At 42.3% G+C, this 16,630-nt stretch overlaps 1 protein-coding gene across 1 annotated transcript; it reads right to left on the bottom strand.

Moving 5' to 3' along the window:
• Positions 1 to 9,062: 9,062 nt before the first annotated feature.
• Positions 9,063 to 11,492, bottom strand: LOC131254390 (putative pentatricopeptide repeat-containing protein At1g69350, mitochondrial). Its single transcript, XM_058255376.1, has one exon. The coding sequence runs from the start codon at positions 11,490 to 11,492 to the stop codon at positions 9,063 to 9,065; it is 2,430 nt and encodes an 809-aa protein (XP_058111359.1).
• Between the last annotated feature and the right edge of the window lie 5,138 nt (positions 11,493 to 16,630).

Below are 16,630 nucleotides of genomic sequence, written 5' to 3'. Positions count from 1 at the left end.
TCATATGACGCAGGTGAGGACGTGAGGTCGAGCACCGTCTTCCTCAAGAGGATAACTATTCCGAATCCACGGAACTTCTCTGGACTCCTCACAGAGACTTCTCGAATCCACGAGGAAAGAAAGCAGAAAATAGAAATAAATTCTAATAAATTCAAATTTGATTGATGAATCAATAAAAACGAGTTCAAAACCCTTTAAATAGGGGTACCAAGCAATGGGAAAGAAATCAAAATCAAACTACAACTCAAACTCCTAGAATTCACGACTTACTATAAATAGTAAACTTACTATTTATAGATGGTCGTGAGGTCTACTAGTGCGCAAGGTTTTCGGCCAAATATAGTAAGTGTCCTATTTGGCTTCACTAAACCGTTCTCCTAATTATTCTAAGCTCTTTTCACGTTGGGCGCAACTCCTAAAGTCCGACGGATGAAGAGTTATAATCAAACTAAAACTTACTATTTATAGAAAAAATGAAATTAAAACAGGGAAATGACCGTCGATCCAGGGGTTTTTCGCAATTTCGGGCTGCGCAACCCGGCATAGCAGGGTTAGTTGGCTAAAGTAGCTCGTTCTACCCCAAAATCATATATTTTACGTCAGGTAACTCATTTCGGATTGCGAGATACGCCCGATCTAAGGTCCGATGGTCTGGATCACTTCTGTCATCAACCGGGCCTTCTCTGATCCATCTTGGTAATGTAACTGTCTGCGACCTGCTCTACATCAGTCTCCTCTACCTCAAAAGAACTCTTTCTTGAGTTCTCGTCTTGCTTTAGTTCATGATACTCAGTAAGGTCCGCAACATTGAAAGTCCGTGAGATCGTCATGTCATCTAGAAGATCAACAACATAAGCGTTGTCATTGATCTTTCGGATGATTGATATCGGTCCAATCTTTTTATTCTTCAACTTGTTGTATGTTCCTGTGGAAAATTTTTTTTTGTGCAGATGGACCATTACTTGGTCACCCACCTCGAACACCTTTTATCGCCGATGCTTGTTCGTTTGCTCCTTTTACTTTTCGTTCAAGGCATGTAACTTGGTCTGTACTTCCGCATGAATGCCCATGATCCTATCTGTCATATGTTCTACTGCAATGCTCATGCCTGGGAGCTTGGGCAGAGGGACCAAGTCTAGTGTGTGGCGAGATACTTGTCCGTAAATAACCTGGAACGAGGATTTTCCTATCAAGCGGTTCACCTTATTGTTAAATGCAAACTTTGCTTGAGACAAGGTTAAATCCCACTGCTTCGGTTTTTCTCCTGAAATACATTGAAGGAAGTTTCTCAACGTGCGATCCACAACCTTGATTTGTCTGTTCATTTGTGGGTGGTAGGCGCTGCTGAATTACGGTCGTGTATCAAATTGAGTTCACAAAGTCCACCAAAAGTGGCTTATGAACTTCGGGTCACGGTCAGAAGTAATAGTCTTAGGAACCCCATGTAGCCGCACAATTTCTCTGAAGAATAGATTCGCCACGTGTGTTGCATCGAGAGTCTTCTTGCATGGAATAAAGTGCGCCATCTTGGAGAAACGATCTACTACCACGAACACCGAATCCATGCCGCGTTGTGTTTGTGGGAGACCAAGCACGAAGTCGATAAATAAATCCTCCCAAGGGCCGTCAAGCACGGGTAACGGGGTATAAAGGCCCGTATTATGAGATTGTCTCTTAGAGGTCTGACAAATATAACAACGTTGGACTGCCTTTCCCACATCACGTACCAATTGCGGCCAGTAATACCGTTCTTCCACAAGAGCTCGCGTCTTGTCTCGCCCAAGGTGTCCACTGAGGCCACCTCCATGTAGCTCTTGGATTATCTGTTCCCTTAGCGAACTGTTTGGGATGCACAGTCGATTTCCCTTGAAAAGGAACCCGTCTTGCATATGTAAGTCGCCGGGGTGACCTTCTTGGCATCTAACCCATGCGTCCTTGAAGTCGTCGTCATCGGCATATATGTCTTTGAGGCGCTCGAACCCGACAACCTCATTGCTCATGGTGACTAACAAAGTTGCGCGGCGACTCAGTGCATCAGCTACCTTGTTCTGTTGCCCTGACTTATGTTTTAGTACGAACGTGAATTCCTGCAAAAACGAGATCCATCTAGCATGCACACGGTTAATGTTAGCTTGACTATTAATGAATTTGAGAGCTTGATGGTCCGTGTAAAGTATGAATTCCCTTTGAATCAAATAATGTCGCCAGTGCCGCAGTGCCTGGACCACCGCGTATAACTCGATCTCATATGTAGACCACTTCTTACGTGCATCGCTAAGTTTCTCGCTGTAGAAGGCTACCGGCCTACCTTCTTGAGACAAAACTCCCCCAATTTCGACATATGAGGCATCACATTCGACTTCAAACAGTTTGTCGAAGTTGGGAAGTACAAGAACCGGGGTCGTAGATAATCTACGCTTGATTTCGGCAAAGCTTCTGTCGGCTTCGTACCACCGAAACTGCCCTTTCTTCATGCAATCTGTGATTGGTGACACAATGGTACCGAAATTTTTACGAACCGATGATAGAATGTCGCCAGTCCATGAAAACTTCACATTTCGTGAATATTTGTAGGAACCGGCCATTCTCTGATTGCCTTCACCTTTTCCTCATCCACCCGAATGCCTGTGGATATTACGACAAAACCCAGGAACAATAAGCTATCAGTCATGAAGTTGCACTTTTTAAAATTGAGGTACAATTTATTTTTCGTGAGCACTTGAAGGACCTTCTTGAGGTGTTCCATATAGGTGGCTTCGTCTTGACTGTATATCAAAATATCATCGAAGTGGACCACAACGAACCGCCCAATGAAAGGTTTCAGAACTTGGTTCATCAATCTCATAAATGTGCTAGGCGCATTCAAAAAACCGAAGGGCATGACCATCCATTCGTATAATCCTTCCTTGGTCTTAAAGGCCGTTTTCCACTCATCACCCGACCGTATTCGAATCTGATGGTAGCCTCTCCTTAGGTCCAATTTAGAAAATATTTTTGTACCCTCTAGCATGTCCAGCATATCGTCCAACCGTGGTATAGGAAACCTGTATTTTATGGTGATTTTGTTGATGGCTCAGCTGTCGACACACATGCGCCAACTCCCATCTTTCTTTGGAGTTAATAGAGCTGGTACAGCACATGGACTCATGCTCTCTCGAATAAGACCCTTACGGATCAACTCCTCTACTTGTCCCTGCAGAATCTCGCACTCATTCGGACTCATTCGATAATGGGGACGATTAGGTAAACTGGACCCAGGGACAAAGTCGATATGGTGTTGGATATCCCGCATGGGGGGTAACCCATCGGGAAGGTCATCGGGCCAGATTTCTTTGAATTCATGTAGCAGGGGCCTTAGTCTTTCAGGGATGTTGGTAGGCTCGAGTTCTTCCCCTTTTACAATTAATGCATAAGTCTGTCCTGTTTCCTTTGATTCTTCCACGAAGTCCCGTATGGTTAAGAGAAAACGGCCCTCCACTTTAGAAGTTTCAGGTGGTCCCTCTGGATCCATAGGGGCCAATATGGTCTTTCGACCGTCCTTGACGAAGATATATATATTATCTCGCCCTTTATGAGTGGCGTCACGGTCAGATTGCCAGGGCCGACCGAGTAGTATGTGACATGCTTCCATGTTGACCACATCACATACTACTTCATCCTTATAATGTTTGCCAATTGAAAAGGATATGGTGCACCGTTCAGTTACCTTTGTTTCGCTGACCTTCTTGATCCAACCGATTGTCTATGGAGAGGGATGACACTCCGTTTTCAATTGCAATTTTTCTACCATGACCTTGGAGACGATGTTCTACTAGTTCCATTGTCAATGATCACGCCACAAACCTTTCGATTCACCGTACACCTAGTGCGGAAGATGTTATGCCGCTGTGGATGTACTTCTTTTCTTGGCGCATATAATAGCCGTCTCATGACGAGCGACTCGTCGCGATCTTGTTGAACCCAACTTGAATCATCTGCCCGTCCTTGGTGTTATGCTCCTGTTCTTCAACATCTGGATCTTCACAAGCGTTATCAGCACTGTCATCATTGATGGCGAGGTTCGCTACTTTTTGCTGGGGACAAGTATTTGATAGGTGGCCCGGTTGGCCACAACGATAGCAGTCGTCGAGTCTTGGTCGAGTATAGGGGTTCGAGATTCTACTTGGACCAGCAGTAGTCAATATGCCCCTTTGGGGTCTAACTTTTTCGCTTCCCTGATCTCGGCTCTCAAACATAGGATGTTGAGTGCATGCTCCTACGGACTCCTTCCCCTTGAGCTGTGGAGCTCATTGGGGCGGACTTGCCGTAGCGATCCTTACGGTAGGATAGGTCCGTGTGTTAGGACATTCAAGTTGTGCTTCCGTCCGAATAGCCAACTTGATCGCATCATTCATTGTCCAGACGAACTGCATCTGGACCCGATCTTGGATCGCCATACGCAATCCCCCGTTGAATCGGGCGACTTGTTGCGATTCAATCTCGACCAAATTGTTACGCGCCGCCAGGCGGTAAAATTCTTCTGCGTATTCTTTCACCGATCGACTACCCTATCGACAATTTTGGTATTGTTGGAATAATACCTGATCGTAATCGCTAGGGAGGAATCGGGCACGTAGTAGCTGCTTCATCCGCTACCAGGTGCGGATTAGTAGTTTCATCTGCCTGGTTCGCGCGAGTTATAGTTGTTCCCACCAAGCTGAAGCTCCTCCTTTCAACTTGTAGGCCACAAGCTTGACCTTCTTTGCTTTAGGGATGTCCATATAGTCAAAAAATCGCTCAACTTCAGAAAGCCAATCGAGGAAATCTTCAATGTCTAGTTGGCCATTGAAGCTAGGAATATCAACCCTCATCTTGAATTCTCGATCCGTTCGATCTACTCGATCGCCGCCATGTCTGGGGTGTTGGAAGATTATGTCGTCGATTTCCTCCTCACTGGAGCCCCCTTCCTCAGGAATGACCCTTGGATGCACTGTCGGTACTATCCTGCGATCAGGGCGATTAATTGGCGGTGGAGGATAGCCACCAAGAACACGGAGTTGCCTTAGGTTTTCCGCCAAGAGATCCACTATGCGGTCGATGGAAGCCTGCAGCCCTTGCATGGCTTGTTGATTCTCTCGTTGCGCTACTTCGAAAGCTGTCGCTGTTAAAGGTAAATTCCTTGGAGCACCGCCCATGGGATTGTTGCCCGACCCGTCGTTAGAAGCCATCAATCCGAGGAGAAACCTCGCTTTGATACCAAACTGACGCAGGGGAGGACGTGAGGTCGAGCACCGTCTTCCTCAAGAGGATAACTATTCTGAATCCACGGAACTTCTCTGGACTCCTCACAGAGACTTCTCGAATCCACGAGGAAAGAAAGCAGAAAATAGAAATAAATTCTAATAAATTCGAAATTGATTGATGAATTATTAAAATCGAGTTCACAACCCTTTAAATAAGGGTATCAAGCAATGGGAAAGAAATCATAATCAAACTACAACTCAAACTCCTAGAATCCGCGACTTACTATAAATAGTAAACTTACTATTTATAGACGGTCGTGATGTCTACTAGTGCGCAAGGTTTTCGGCCAAAAATAGTAAGTGTCCTATTTGGCTTCACCAAACCGTTCCCCTAATTATTCTAAGCTCTTTTCACGTTGGGCGCAACTCCTAAAGCCCAACGGATGAAGAGTTATAATCAAACTAAAACTTACTATTTATAGTAAAAACGAAATTAAAACAGGGAAACGACCGTCAATCAAGGGGTTTTTCGCAATTCCGGGCGGCGCAACCCGGCGTAGCGGGTTGGTTGGCTAAAGTAGCTCGTTCTACCCCAAAATCATATATTTTACGCGCCTAACTCATTCGGATTGCGAGATACGCCCGATCTAAGGTCCGATGGTCCGAACCATTACGAGTTCGACCTCAACCTCGACATGTGATACATCCATGCCTGGGTACGACCTCGGCCTTTATATATGGTACGTACATGCCCTAACTCGGTTTCGGATTGTACAGTCATGAAGCCAAGTACTAATAGTCGAAATCCGTCGATAGATCACTGAGGTCGGATTTCGCTGATCAAGGCTGAGAACGAAGATCAGGACTTGGCTCAACTATTTTCCTTCGGATAAGGTCGAGGGTTTGGGTCAGCCAATAAAGATTGTAGTTTCGAGTCATGACTTAGGAGTTGGCCCTAACATTGTACCCCCCTTTCGGGGCCTCGCTATCTGCTTCGTGTAGCTCAAGCTGACCCTGATTGTCCTTGTATACATTTCCCCGTAACAGTACATGTTGGGAAGAAAGACGTAGGTGAAAGACAAATAGGCCTACTAACTGATCGGATGTTCTCCTGGGGTGAATCCATGGGCTAGAAAAAGATCATGTACTGACAATTTCTGTTTTGGGTTGATGGGATGTCCACGGCTGGGACCCAACACTGGCGATCGGCCTCATCATATCCACACATCTGGGACCCATCTCTATGTCATTACTCAGCATCGCCAGCATGTATCCATCCCATCCATTTGTGCTTGTCACCGACATTTTGGGCTTGGATCATCTTACCCGTACATATTGTTTAACAGTGTATTAGACTTATTGAACGGTCCAAGATAGATGATGTTTATGCCAACGAGTACAAATGCAACCAGGTGTCGATGCACTTGGCCGCATTCCACATGCAGTATATATAGGGATGGATGATAAGATCCAAACAGATAAATTCATTTATGGGTATAACAAAGACGATTCCTTACAGGTGGCAGCATATGAAAAACTGCTGAAATGGGCAGACAGAGAGATGTGGACGTCCAAGGGCACCCACTATTTCCAATAGCTCATGCCAAGCATACTTGTACCACATACATTCTAAAACTCACGTGGAGGTTTATATGCCAAGAGATAATGCAGTCTTCACCTCTCTACCATGCTATTATGATACATGTGAAAGGGTTCTAGCTTCACCAGTCTAGGTCACCGACAAATTTGGTCCATTCACGTCTCTGTCTCATCCCATTAATTGGTACATTACGTGTGGGTCCCATTCCATTATTTTACTTGCTGTGGATCTAGCACAAGCAGTAAAATATTTTGAGTATTTTAGTTGAAATGATTATTATATATATATATATAGAGAGAGAGAGAGAGAGAGAGAGAGAGAGAGGGGCATGCTCACGTAAGCACCTGTGCACCTTTGCATGTGTCATGGGCATGGAATCTGAACAGTCCAAGTGATGCGGCACCCATTTAAACCATACAAGCCCAACTTTTAGCCCGATACAAAACTCTAATAGGCCATGGCAAAAGGAAACACTTTCCTCCCTTGATTTGTATTTCTCTTTGCTATGGCCTACTAGAGTTTTTGATCAGGCTGAAAATTGAGCTCGTAGGGTTTTAAGGGGTGCCGCATCACATGGACTATTCAGATTCTATGCCTAAGACATGTGCAAAGGTGTGCATGGGTACTCAGGTAAGAAGGTGTTGGTGAACATTCCTCCTCTCTCTCTCACACACACATATAAATAAATAATCTTAGCTTGCCAAGTTATCGGAGGATCAGTTTTTGGAAATGATGCTCTTTTTTTTTTTTTTAATGGAGTATTCACACCATCCATAATCTCGACATTTAATGGAGAGAGGGGTGAACGTATGCATTGCTAAATTTATGGCCAAGTTTACTTCAATCAGGGTGGAAGTTGGGCATTAAAAGTTTGATGGGGTCGCAGTACACATATCATGTGAGATGAATTCTCAAATAGTTCTCACGAGTTCTAGTGAGAACTCGTGTGCAGCTGAGCACTGCGTTTGGGCTTTGAGTAGAATAGAGAAGAGGGGGGAAAGCAAGGAGATAAATAAACTGGGTGAACGAGCTGAGTTTCTTCTAAGATGAGAGGATCTTGTAAAAACTTGACCAAACAGAGAGAGGAATAAGCAGATCCAGAGAGCAAGATGGAGAAGAAATGAAGATTATAGAGGCTTGATATGGAGCTAAAATCCATCTTCATGAACACCACTAGTCATTGTCGCATCTCTCAACATGAAGGACATCTCAAGGTGTAAATCTTGTGATCTTGGTTGGCAAGGAAGTCTTCTGCAAAGCTATTGCCCCCAGCATGGATGTGAATGCACCTCCGGTCAACACTCGCCAAAATATGATGAGATAGATTTAAGTGTTCCTCTAGCCAACACTTGCGAAAATATGATGAGTACACCTCCAGTCAATGCTAGCCAAAAATGTGATAAATGTGGCTGGCAATTACATTGCTAGATGTTCAAGGAGCTTCAATTGCTTTGGTAATAGAGGCCACTATCAAAGATGAATAAGAACTGACTCCATAACCAGCTATGTTTGAGCTTTTATGATGTAGAATCAGTTAGGGACGTATTCATGGACAACCAAGATCAAAAGAAATCGGGCCAAAATGCTCAATTGAGGGCAAAAACAGCCTGAGCATGCACTAAAGCTTCCAACAGCCATCACTTTGTGACTGGTTATGGGATTTGCAGTATAAAATGTAGTCAGAAAGCTATTGACGAGACCAACGACATGGAAACTAGCAAAGCTGGTTGGCCCCAAGGGATTTCTTGAGAAAATGCTGTTTTCTGGGTTAAAATTGGGTTTTAGTTCAAACTCACTGTTTTTTTCTTTTTTTTTTTTAAAGCTCCATTTTTGCTATTTTAAGAGTTTTAAGAATCTGATTGCAGCCCAACATCTTTGTTTTGGTCATTAAAGGATTGTTACAAGTTCGGGTAATATTAGATGTATTTACAACTTTTAGTAATTTTTACTTTTTTGTGAAAGTTTTGAGTCAGAATAGGAGCACAAGGCGTCTTTTGCTTATGTACAGGGCCATCAAGCATGCAGTAGGCAGCACTTTTCATTCAATAATCTCAATTTTATTTCTTGTTTTAGAGATTTTCTCTCCTTGTGGATTTAAGAATTATCAACTATGAGAAGACGGTGACCTTCTTCCTTTATCCATGCACCGGTTATGTCATGTCAGCCCCATTTAGACTATCTAGCCTTGGCTTGTCCTTCATTGCAGCAATTTGCATCTCCTTCATTTGAGTCAATGGCCATTAAGCCCTTACCTCAATTCGACTCCAACCAGGGGGTTTTTGTCTCCAACCATCCGCCGCCTCCTTTCTAACTCTTGCAGCATACTCCCACCACCCATCTGCAGCATATGCATTGGATATGAGCACATGGTAGTCACAGTGCCTCTCCACTGCTCTTGAAAGCTCTTCCCCTGCTATCCATCCCAACTCCAACTCCCCATAAATCCTGCATGCTCCTAGCAGCGCTCCCCAGACTGCAGCATCCATTTTAGCTGCCACCGACCTTACCAACACATAGGCCTCATAGAGATAACCTCCACGCCCAAGAAGATCAACTACACAACAGTAATGCTCAAGTTTTGCTTCAATTCTATGCACCCTCCTCATCCTCTCAAAATAGCTCCAACCTTCCTTCACCAGTCCTCCATGGCAGCAAGCCCATAAAACCTCAAGAAATGTGACTCCATTTGGTTCCACACCCTCCTCAGCCTTTCCCTTTGTTATCATCTCCTCAAACAGAGATACTGAGTCCTTTACTCTCCCACTTATGCCATAGCCTGCAATCATGGTGGTCCATGATGTTGTATCCCTCTCTGACATCCCCCGAAAAAATGACTCTGCATCTTCAACCATGCCACATTTCGAATACATGCTTAGAATTGCATTGGCCACTTTAACATTGCTCTCCAATCCTTTTCTCAAAATGTGGCCATGTAAACTCCTGCCCCCTTCCAAACAGGCCAACTGACCGTGTGCAGAAACTGCTGTTGCTATAGCAGAGTCAGCATATGATGTTTGTCCTGTGGTTTTCAAGTGACGATAGAAAAGAGCAAGGGCCTCTGAACTATAACCGTTCTGACCCAAACCTGCAATCATCGCATTCCATGTTGCTGTGTCTCTACAACTGATCTCCTCAAACACCTTGTAAGCAGATCCGACATTACCACACTTTGCATACATGTCTACCAGCGCAGTTCCCACAAATGAATCCAATGTCACATAGTATGTGTAACCCTGTTTCAACAGGTATGAATGCATGCATTGCCCAAATGATTGCTCCCCCATACTCGCACACGCCGTTAAAATGCTAGATAAAGTGAAGGTATCAGGTGCTATGCATGCCGTTTCCATTTGACAGAAGAGCATTATTGCTTCTTTGTAAAATCCATTTAGAACATGTCCATTTATCAAGCAGTTCCATGAAATGACATCCCTTCTATCCTCGATGCATGAAAACAACTCTTCTGCTCCCTTAAGATTTCCTGTCTTGGCATAAAAATCCAAAAGTGAATTCGCCATTGCAATCTCTGAATCAAAATGTCCACTTTTGATTGCATGACCATGGAAGCATTCACCAAGCCGAGATTCCCTTGGGTAAGTAGGAGATGAAGCAAATGCTAACAAACAACTTCTCATGGTGATTGAATCAGGGGAGATCCCATCATGCTTTAGTTGTCGAAACAGTTCCATAACATCATCCACAAGACCTAGGTGAGCATATGTGTGCATGATAGCATTCCAGGAGACCAGGTTCGGATCAGATATCTCCTTGAAGGCCCGATGTGCAGATTCCAGAGAATTGCATTTCGCATACATGTCGAGTAGGGCTGTTCCGACAAATGCATCCAACTCCACCCCAGTCTTTATGATGTAGGCATGGAGCCACTTGCCATGTTCTAAGTCTCCAGTGTCTGCACATGCTGCGATCAGATTTACAAGCGCAGTGGAGTCGAGAATCAGATTTAAATCCCAGAGCATTCTACTGACAAATGAAACAGCATCTCCCACATACCCATTCCGAGCCAGTCCGGAAACCATAACCAACCACGAGATCTCATTTTTATCACGCAAACCATAGAACACCCGCTTTGCATTTTCTACAGCCCAGCATTTGAGATACATGTCGGCAAGCGAAGTGGCCACAAGGGAGTTGGACTCGAATCCCAATTTAATGACACAAGCATGGATACACTCTCCATCTCCTAAATGGGAATGGAGAGATGCAGCAGGGATCAGACTCAAAACCGTAACGGCATTAGGTCGGATTCCATCCTCTCGCTGCATCCACTCAAACATCTCCACTGCCTTGCAGGAACTCCCAGTCCGAGCGTAGCCCTGAATCAACGCAGTCCATGAGACCACGCTTCTTTGAGGCATTCTATCGAACACTTGCCGAGCATTCTCAATACATTGGCATTTAGCATAGAAGCTGACAAGGGAAGAGGCGACGTACTGATCGGAGTGGCACCCAGATGCGAGAATGTGGGCATGGATCGCCTTCCCAAGTTGCAAGGAAGAGAGGTCAGCGCAAGAGCGCAGAACAGATGGAAAGGTGGAAGCGTTGGGGCGAATACCTGAATCGAGCATTCTATGGTAGAGAAGAAGCACATCATGGCGAAATCCCTTCTTAGAAGAAGACTGCAAATTCCAATTCCAGGATGATAAAGGCATCGATCTTTTCCTTTCATTTCCACGCTTTCATTGATTTTCATACCTCCGGCATTATTCATATGACAAGAAAGCCCCACTTCTTATATAACAAGAAAAATCAGGTCTTACTTCCCGCGCAGCAAACGAGACCAAAAATGGATTTGTCTTGCTACGTATTTTGGCTTGGCCGAAAACGGATCTGGTCCGCTCATCATGTTGGCCACAAGCTCATAATGAATCTCTGACGTTGGTTTTTTCCTTTTTCTTTTCTTTTCCTTTTTTGAAATTTCTATAACGATCGTCCCACTACCTTCCGTTGCTTTTTTTTAACCGTCCGGTGGTGCATGCGAGCTACTGGATCGGCTGATTGGCTCTGTAAAATCCATCCTGACCACTTGGTGCATCACCTTATATCTTAGGCTAATGGCCCAAAAATCAATCACCTTATGTTAGGATAATGACCCAAAAATCAACTTCATCTGTAGTTCAGGTGCAACATGCGATTGGAACAGTGTATAGTGCAACATTAGCCTTCTAAACTATTTCTAGCCACAGGTTGGTATGTTTTTTTTCACGAGAAAAAATGTTTGTGTGAAATCTAATAGTTAGAGTGATATTGTGTGATCACCATAGGTGGACCTTAAAAAAAATCAAGGATATTATAATTTTTTAGACTAAGGCTAAATTAGAATTACACATCTAAATGATGGAAGTAGATGTTACATAAATATCACGTTGGAGACTCTTAAAAGTCAAACTCATGCATCTGTTAGTAACTTGACAGAAAATATTACGGAAATAAGGACTTGCATGGACTGTTTAATTTTGATGGGGCTCACCGTTATGTTTATATAAGTTTCACTTTGATCACCCGTTATTTAGCCCCATATAAGGCCCTAATGGGGGGGGGGGGGTGGAAATCAGGCTAAGATGTGGTTGTGGTAGGCTACACCAAATGAAATGGTAGGAGATTACTGTTGATCCTTGATTTTACAAGGTTAAACATGATAATTATATATAATCCAGTTCAATTAATAAACTCCACAAATTTATTTATCCAGTGTCCAAAAAAATTTATATGAATCCGTGATTCACACTAGACACACACCTGTACATTGTTTCTAATCATGTGATCTACCTATATCACAAATAGAGTTGAATTTTACGATCTTAACTTAACATGGAATGATGCACCTAGCAGTTAGGAGGATTTTATATGAACATCATGTTGGGGCCCACCGGAGCCACACATCCATTTGCTCTCACCTTGCCCTGGTAGTGGAACGATAATGAATGATACTTATATTGAATGGAAAGTAGTGAATGATAATTATATGGATTAAGATTAATAAGGTAACTTTTTAAAAACTTTTATGAAAATACAATATTGAAGCTTAAATTTCATATTAATGAGTCAGTTTTTGAAGAAGAAAAAACATTCAATTTATTCTACACTTTTGCTAACACATGTGAAGTACATTACAATGGATTGAACCTATAGGTACTATTTCCTGCCAGTGGTTTTGAAGGGAAATTGAGTTTTTGGAGACCGATGCATTGGTGGCAGCTTCTCCACCATACTTCCTTTCATTATTTTATTTCATCAAATTTTCATTTAATCTTTTTAAAGCAAAACTAATATTGGGATATATAGTTGTAAGGCATGTGTTTTAACCACGTTATTCATCCATTTTTACATATCATTTTAGGGATGAGCCTAAAAGGAGACGGATTCAAGAATAAAGTGGACCATGCCAAAGGAAGCAGCGGTGATAATAAATTCCATCATGGAAACCTTCCGATAGCCCACCATAATTTTTATTTGCCAGACTTGAGCAAACGGAAAACACAAATATCTGCTTGATCAAAATTTCTGCAGCTCCTAAGATTTTTTATTTTTTATTTTTTGTGGTGGGCGTTCAATCCCTACTTTGTGGTCCATTTGAACCTTAGATCCATTTCATTTTTGGGCTCATTTCCTAAAATGATTTGTAAAAATGGATGTACGGCATGGATACAACACATCCATCATGGTGAGTTCCATAAGGCTTTGTCCATTCAGTTCTACTTTGCCTAGATGTGTGATCAGGTGGATTACTTAAGCAAAGGTAAAACACCATAGATATGTGAGCCCCATCATGTTTTGAGTGTGATATCCACTTTGTCCATTAGGTGAGCCATCTCATGTTCTACCTTACAGCACTGACTCAATAAAAAACTCATGTGGGTCGCATTTCAAGTGCATTCTAAAATCAACACTAAAATCTCCAATTTCATGTGGTTTAGGCAATTTTGAACTTTGGATCAGCTAATTTTTCTTGTGTGCATTTTTATTGAAAAGCCTAATATAATGAACGGGTTGGATGGAACATAAACACCATATCAAGTACCATGCACAAACACATGGTCACCCTTAAGGTTTTGGGTCCAAATTTATGGAACAAGTTGCCTAGTGATGTGCAAGATGTCCCTTGCTGTTGGCCATCTTGTGCTAACTCATTTTAAGGCATTATTAATCCAAAAATGAAACAAATCCAAAGTTCAAGTAGACCACACTATAGGAGACAATGGTGATTGAATACCCCGTCATTAAAATCTTATTGGGGCTACAAAAGTTTTGGACCAAGATGATATTTGTGCTTTCCCTTTATCTTAGGGACTATTTGTTTTTCAAATCCCATGTATTTTAGTGGAAAAAATCTTTGTTGCCCCTGTCCGCAAGAGCCTTTCAAAGAAGCTTCTTGTCAACATTAGGTCATAATCAAGAGGCGGCGACTGGGTGCAAATACATGGGTGAACAATGATTTCCTATTTACGTTGCATTAACCATGGGATTTAAAAAATACAAATAGACCCTTAGTCTCTGTGGCCTTATGAGTAAAAACATCTTGGTCGGCCTCAGAAAGGTATCAACAATGGTGTTATTATCTTCATTATTTCATGTGTTGTGGTATGCTGAAGTTTTGGATTTGCTCTTCGATTTTGGGCTCATATCTTAAAATAAGAAAACGAGATAAATAGACCGTGTGGATATAAAACATACATCATAGCAAGCCCCACAAATGCCAAACACATGTGCTTCACTTTTGGGGCCATGCCCTAAAATGAGCCAACGGAAGGGATGAAAAATGTGGGTATAAAACACATGCGCATCACGGCGAGGCCCACAACACCAGCCATCATATCACCAAGGAATCCACTTACCAGCTCTTTCCTATTCAAAGGGAAAGAAGACTTTCATCATCTAGTCCCTTCCCCACTGGCCCAATTCAGGATCCAAAGTCCTTGCCAATCATTGGCCCATATGCTGTGGCCCAATGATGAAAGCCGCTCATGTTGTGGACTATGATATATGGGCTACTTTACAAAATTTTGTTGAATGGATGATTATCACCACTACCAACAGCCAATCAATTTAGAAAAATGTCCTTGATTGTCCACATTCAACTCTAAACATCACTTATTAAGCATTATCATGAGACAATTGATTGTTTATGGTAATATGAATGATACTAAGGATTCAAATCATAAGACCATCTCAGTCTGTCAGTCTAGTGCACCCAACACGAACTTATCTTCTCATCGTATGCATTTCTCCATGAATAAGGCCATTACAAATCTCAAGCGAGCCAAGTCATGTATTCTTAAAGGTTTTACACATCATTTTATTAATTGTAGCCCACCTAAGGTTTAGATCAACCTCATTTGTTGCCTCCAGGGAGAATATGAGTAGGCCCACATGATGAATGATTTAGATATTGTTACAATGGCCTGTACTCTAAATTTTTTTATTTTTTATTTTTCTATATTTGTTATTTCTTGCTCCCTATCACAGCATGCACTGAGGTTGTATGACTTCTTGCTACCTCCATATCATGTCCTACTCTCTCTTCTCCAACAGCAATCATTTTTTTGCCTACAAGTAGAATATGAGTAGGCCCACATGATAGATGATTTGGATATTATTACAGTGGACCACACTTCCATTTTTATCTTTTTACTATATTTGTTATTTCCTGCTCTCTCTCTCTCTCTCTCTCTCTCTCAACAAGCACTAGAAAGTTGTGTAACTTCTCACTACCTTCGTATCATTTTTTACTCTCTTCTTCAGCAGTTATCATTTTTTGCCCCCAAGAAGAATATGAGCAGGCCCACATGCTAGACGATTTCAATATTGTTATGGTGGGCCACATTTTCATTTTTTTTTCTATGTATTATTATTTCCAGCTCATTTTCGCAACATGCATTTGAAAGTTTGTAAGACTTCTCACTACCTCCATGTCATGTTCCACTCTCTCTTCTTCAGCAGTTTCTGTAAATTGGGTACCTATGTAAAAAATCTTCCTGTATTTTTTAAATCTATATAATCCAAGACGACCACCCGAATCTAATATTCGAGATATCCAAGATAATGCGGAATAAGACAAGAAGGTATGAAATCCATATTCCACTTTATCTCCTTGCAAGTGGATTTTTAATTTTTTTATTAATTTAATTTTACAGAATGTTTAGGGCTTGTTTGGACCCCACCAAATAAGTTACTTTTCTACATACATCAGTTAAGATAATTGAGTTACTTCATATAAGTAAATTTGGTTTGTGATTAGTTATAAACAACTTTTTTATTTAAAAGTACTTAATTACTTTAGTTTTTTTTTAAAGCCTTTCTACTTTTGATAAGTAACTGAAAAGGAGCACAGGGAAAGAGAGATAAGAATCGGCGTCTTCCTCTTACTCACCGTCAGTCCCTTCCACTGGTATATTCGGTGATCCGTTATTGCATTTTTTAATCGACTCAAGAGTTTCCTTTTGGTATTCACATCCACGGTTGGGCCCATCATGTAAACGGTTTGGATCACCGAATATGATTTCAGAACCAACGGCTGTAGATGTATCTTATGAAAGTACGCCAGCAAACCTCAACACGTGTCGTCATCCTGACGAGTGAACGTCTATAGTTTTCGGCTGGAGCGTGTATCACAAAAACGGGCTTGATTTCTAACACGTGTGTAACGTGTTAACTGCGAGTAATGGCATGCGAGTATAGTATCCGGATGGCTGAATTCCTCGTCGCCGCACCTCTGAACGAGGCGCCGATTGCGCACCCTAAGTAAACTCTGTGGGGGCCTACACTGATGTATGTGTCTTATCCAAGCCGT

Source organism: Magnolia sinica, chromosome 8 (genome assembly GCF_029962835.1).
Source record: "Magnolia sinica isolate HGM2019 chromosome 8, MsV1, whole genome shotgun sequence".
In the NCBI taxonomy this organism is placed as follows: Eukaryota; Viridiplantae; Streptophyta; class Magnoliopsida; order Magnoliales; family Magnoliaceae; genus Magnolia; species Magnolia sinica.
Note: the sequence above shows the minus strand (reverse complement) of the source record. Positions and strands in the feature narration are given on the sequence as shown.

Coding starts and splice junctions, on each gene's coding strand:
- LOC131254390 (XM_058255376.1), bottom strand. CDS start 11,492: ATGCCTTTATCATCCTGGAATTGGAATTTGCAGTCTTCTTCTAAGAAG.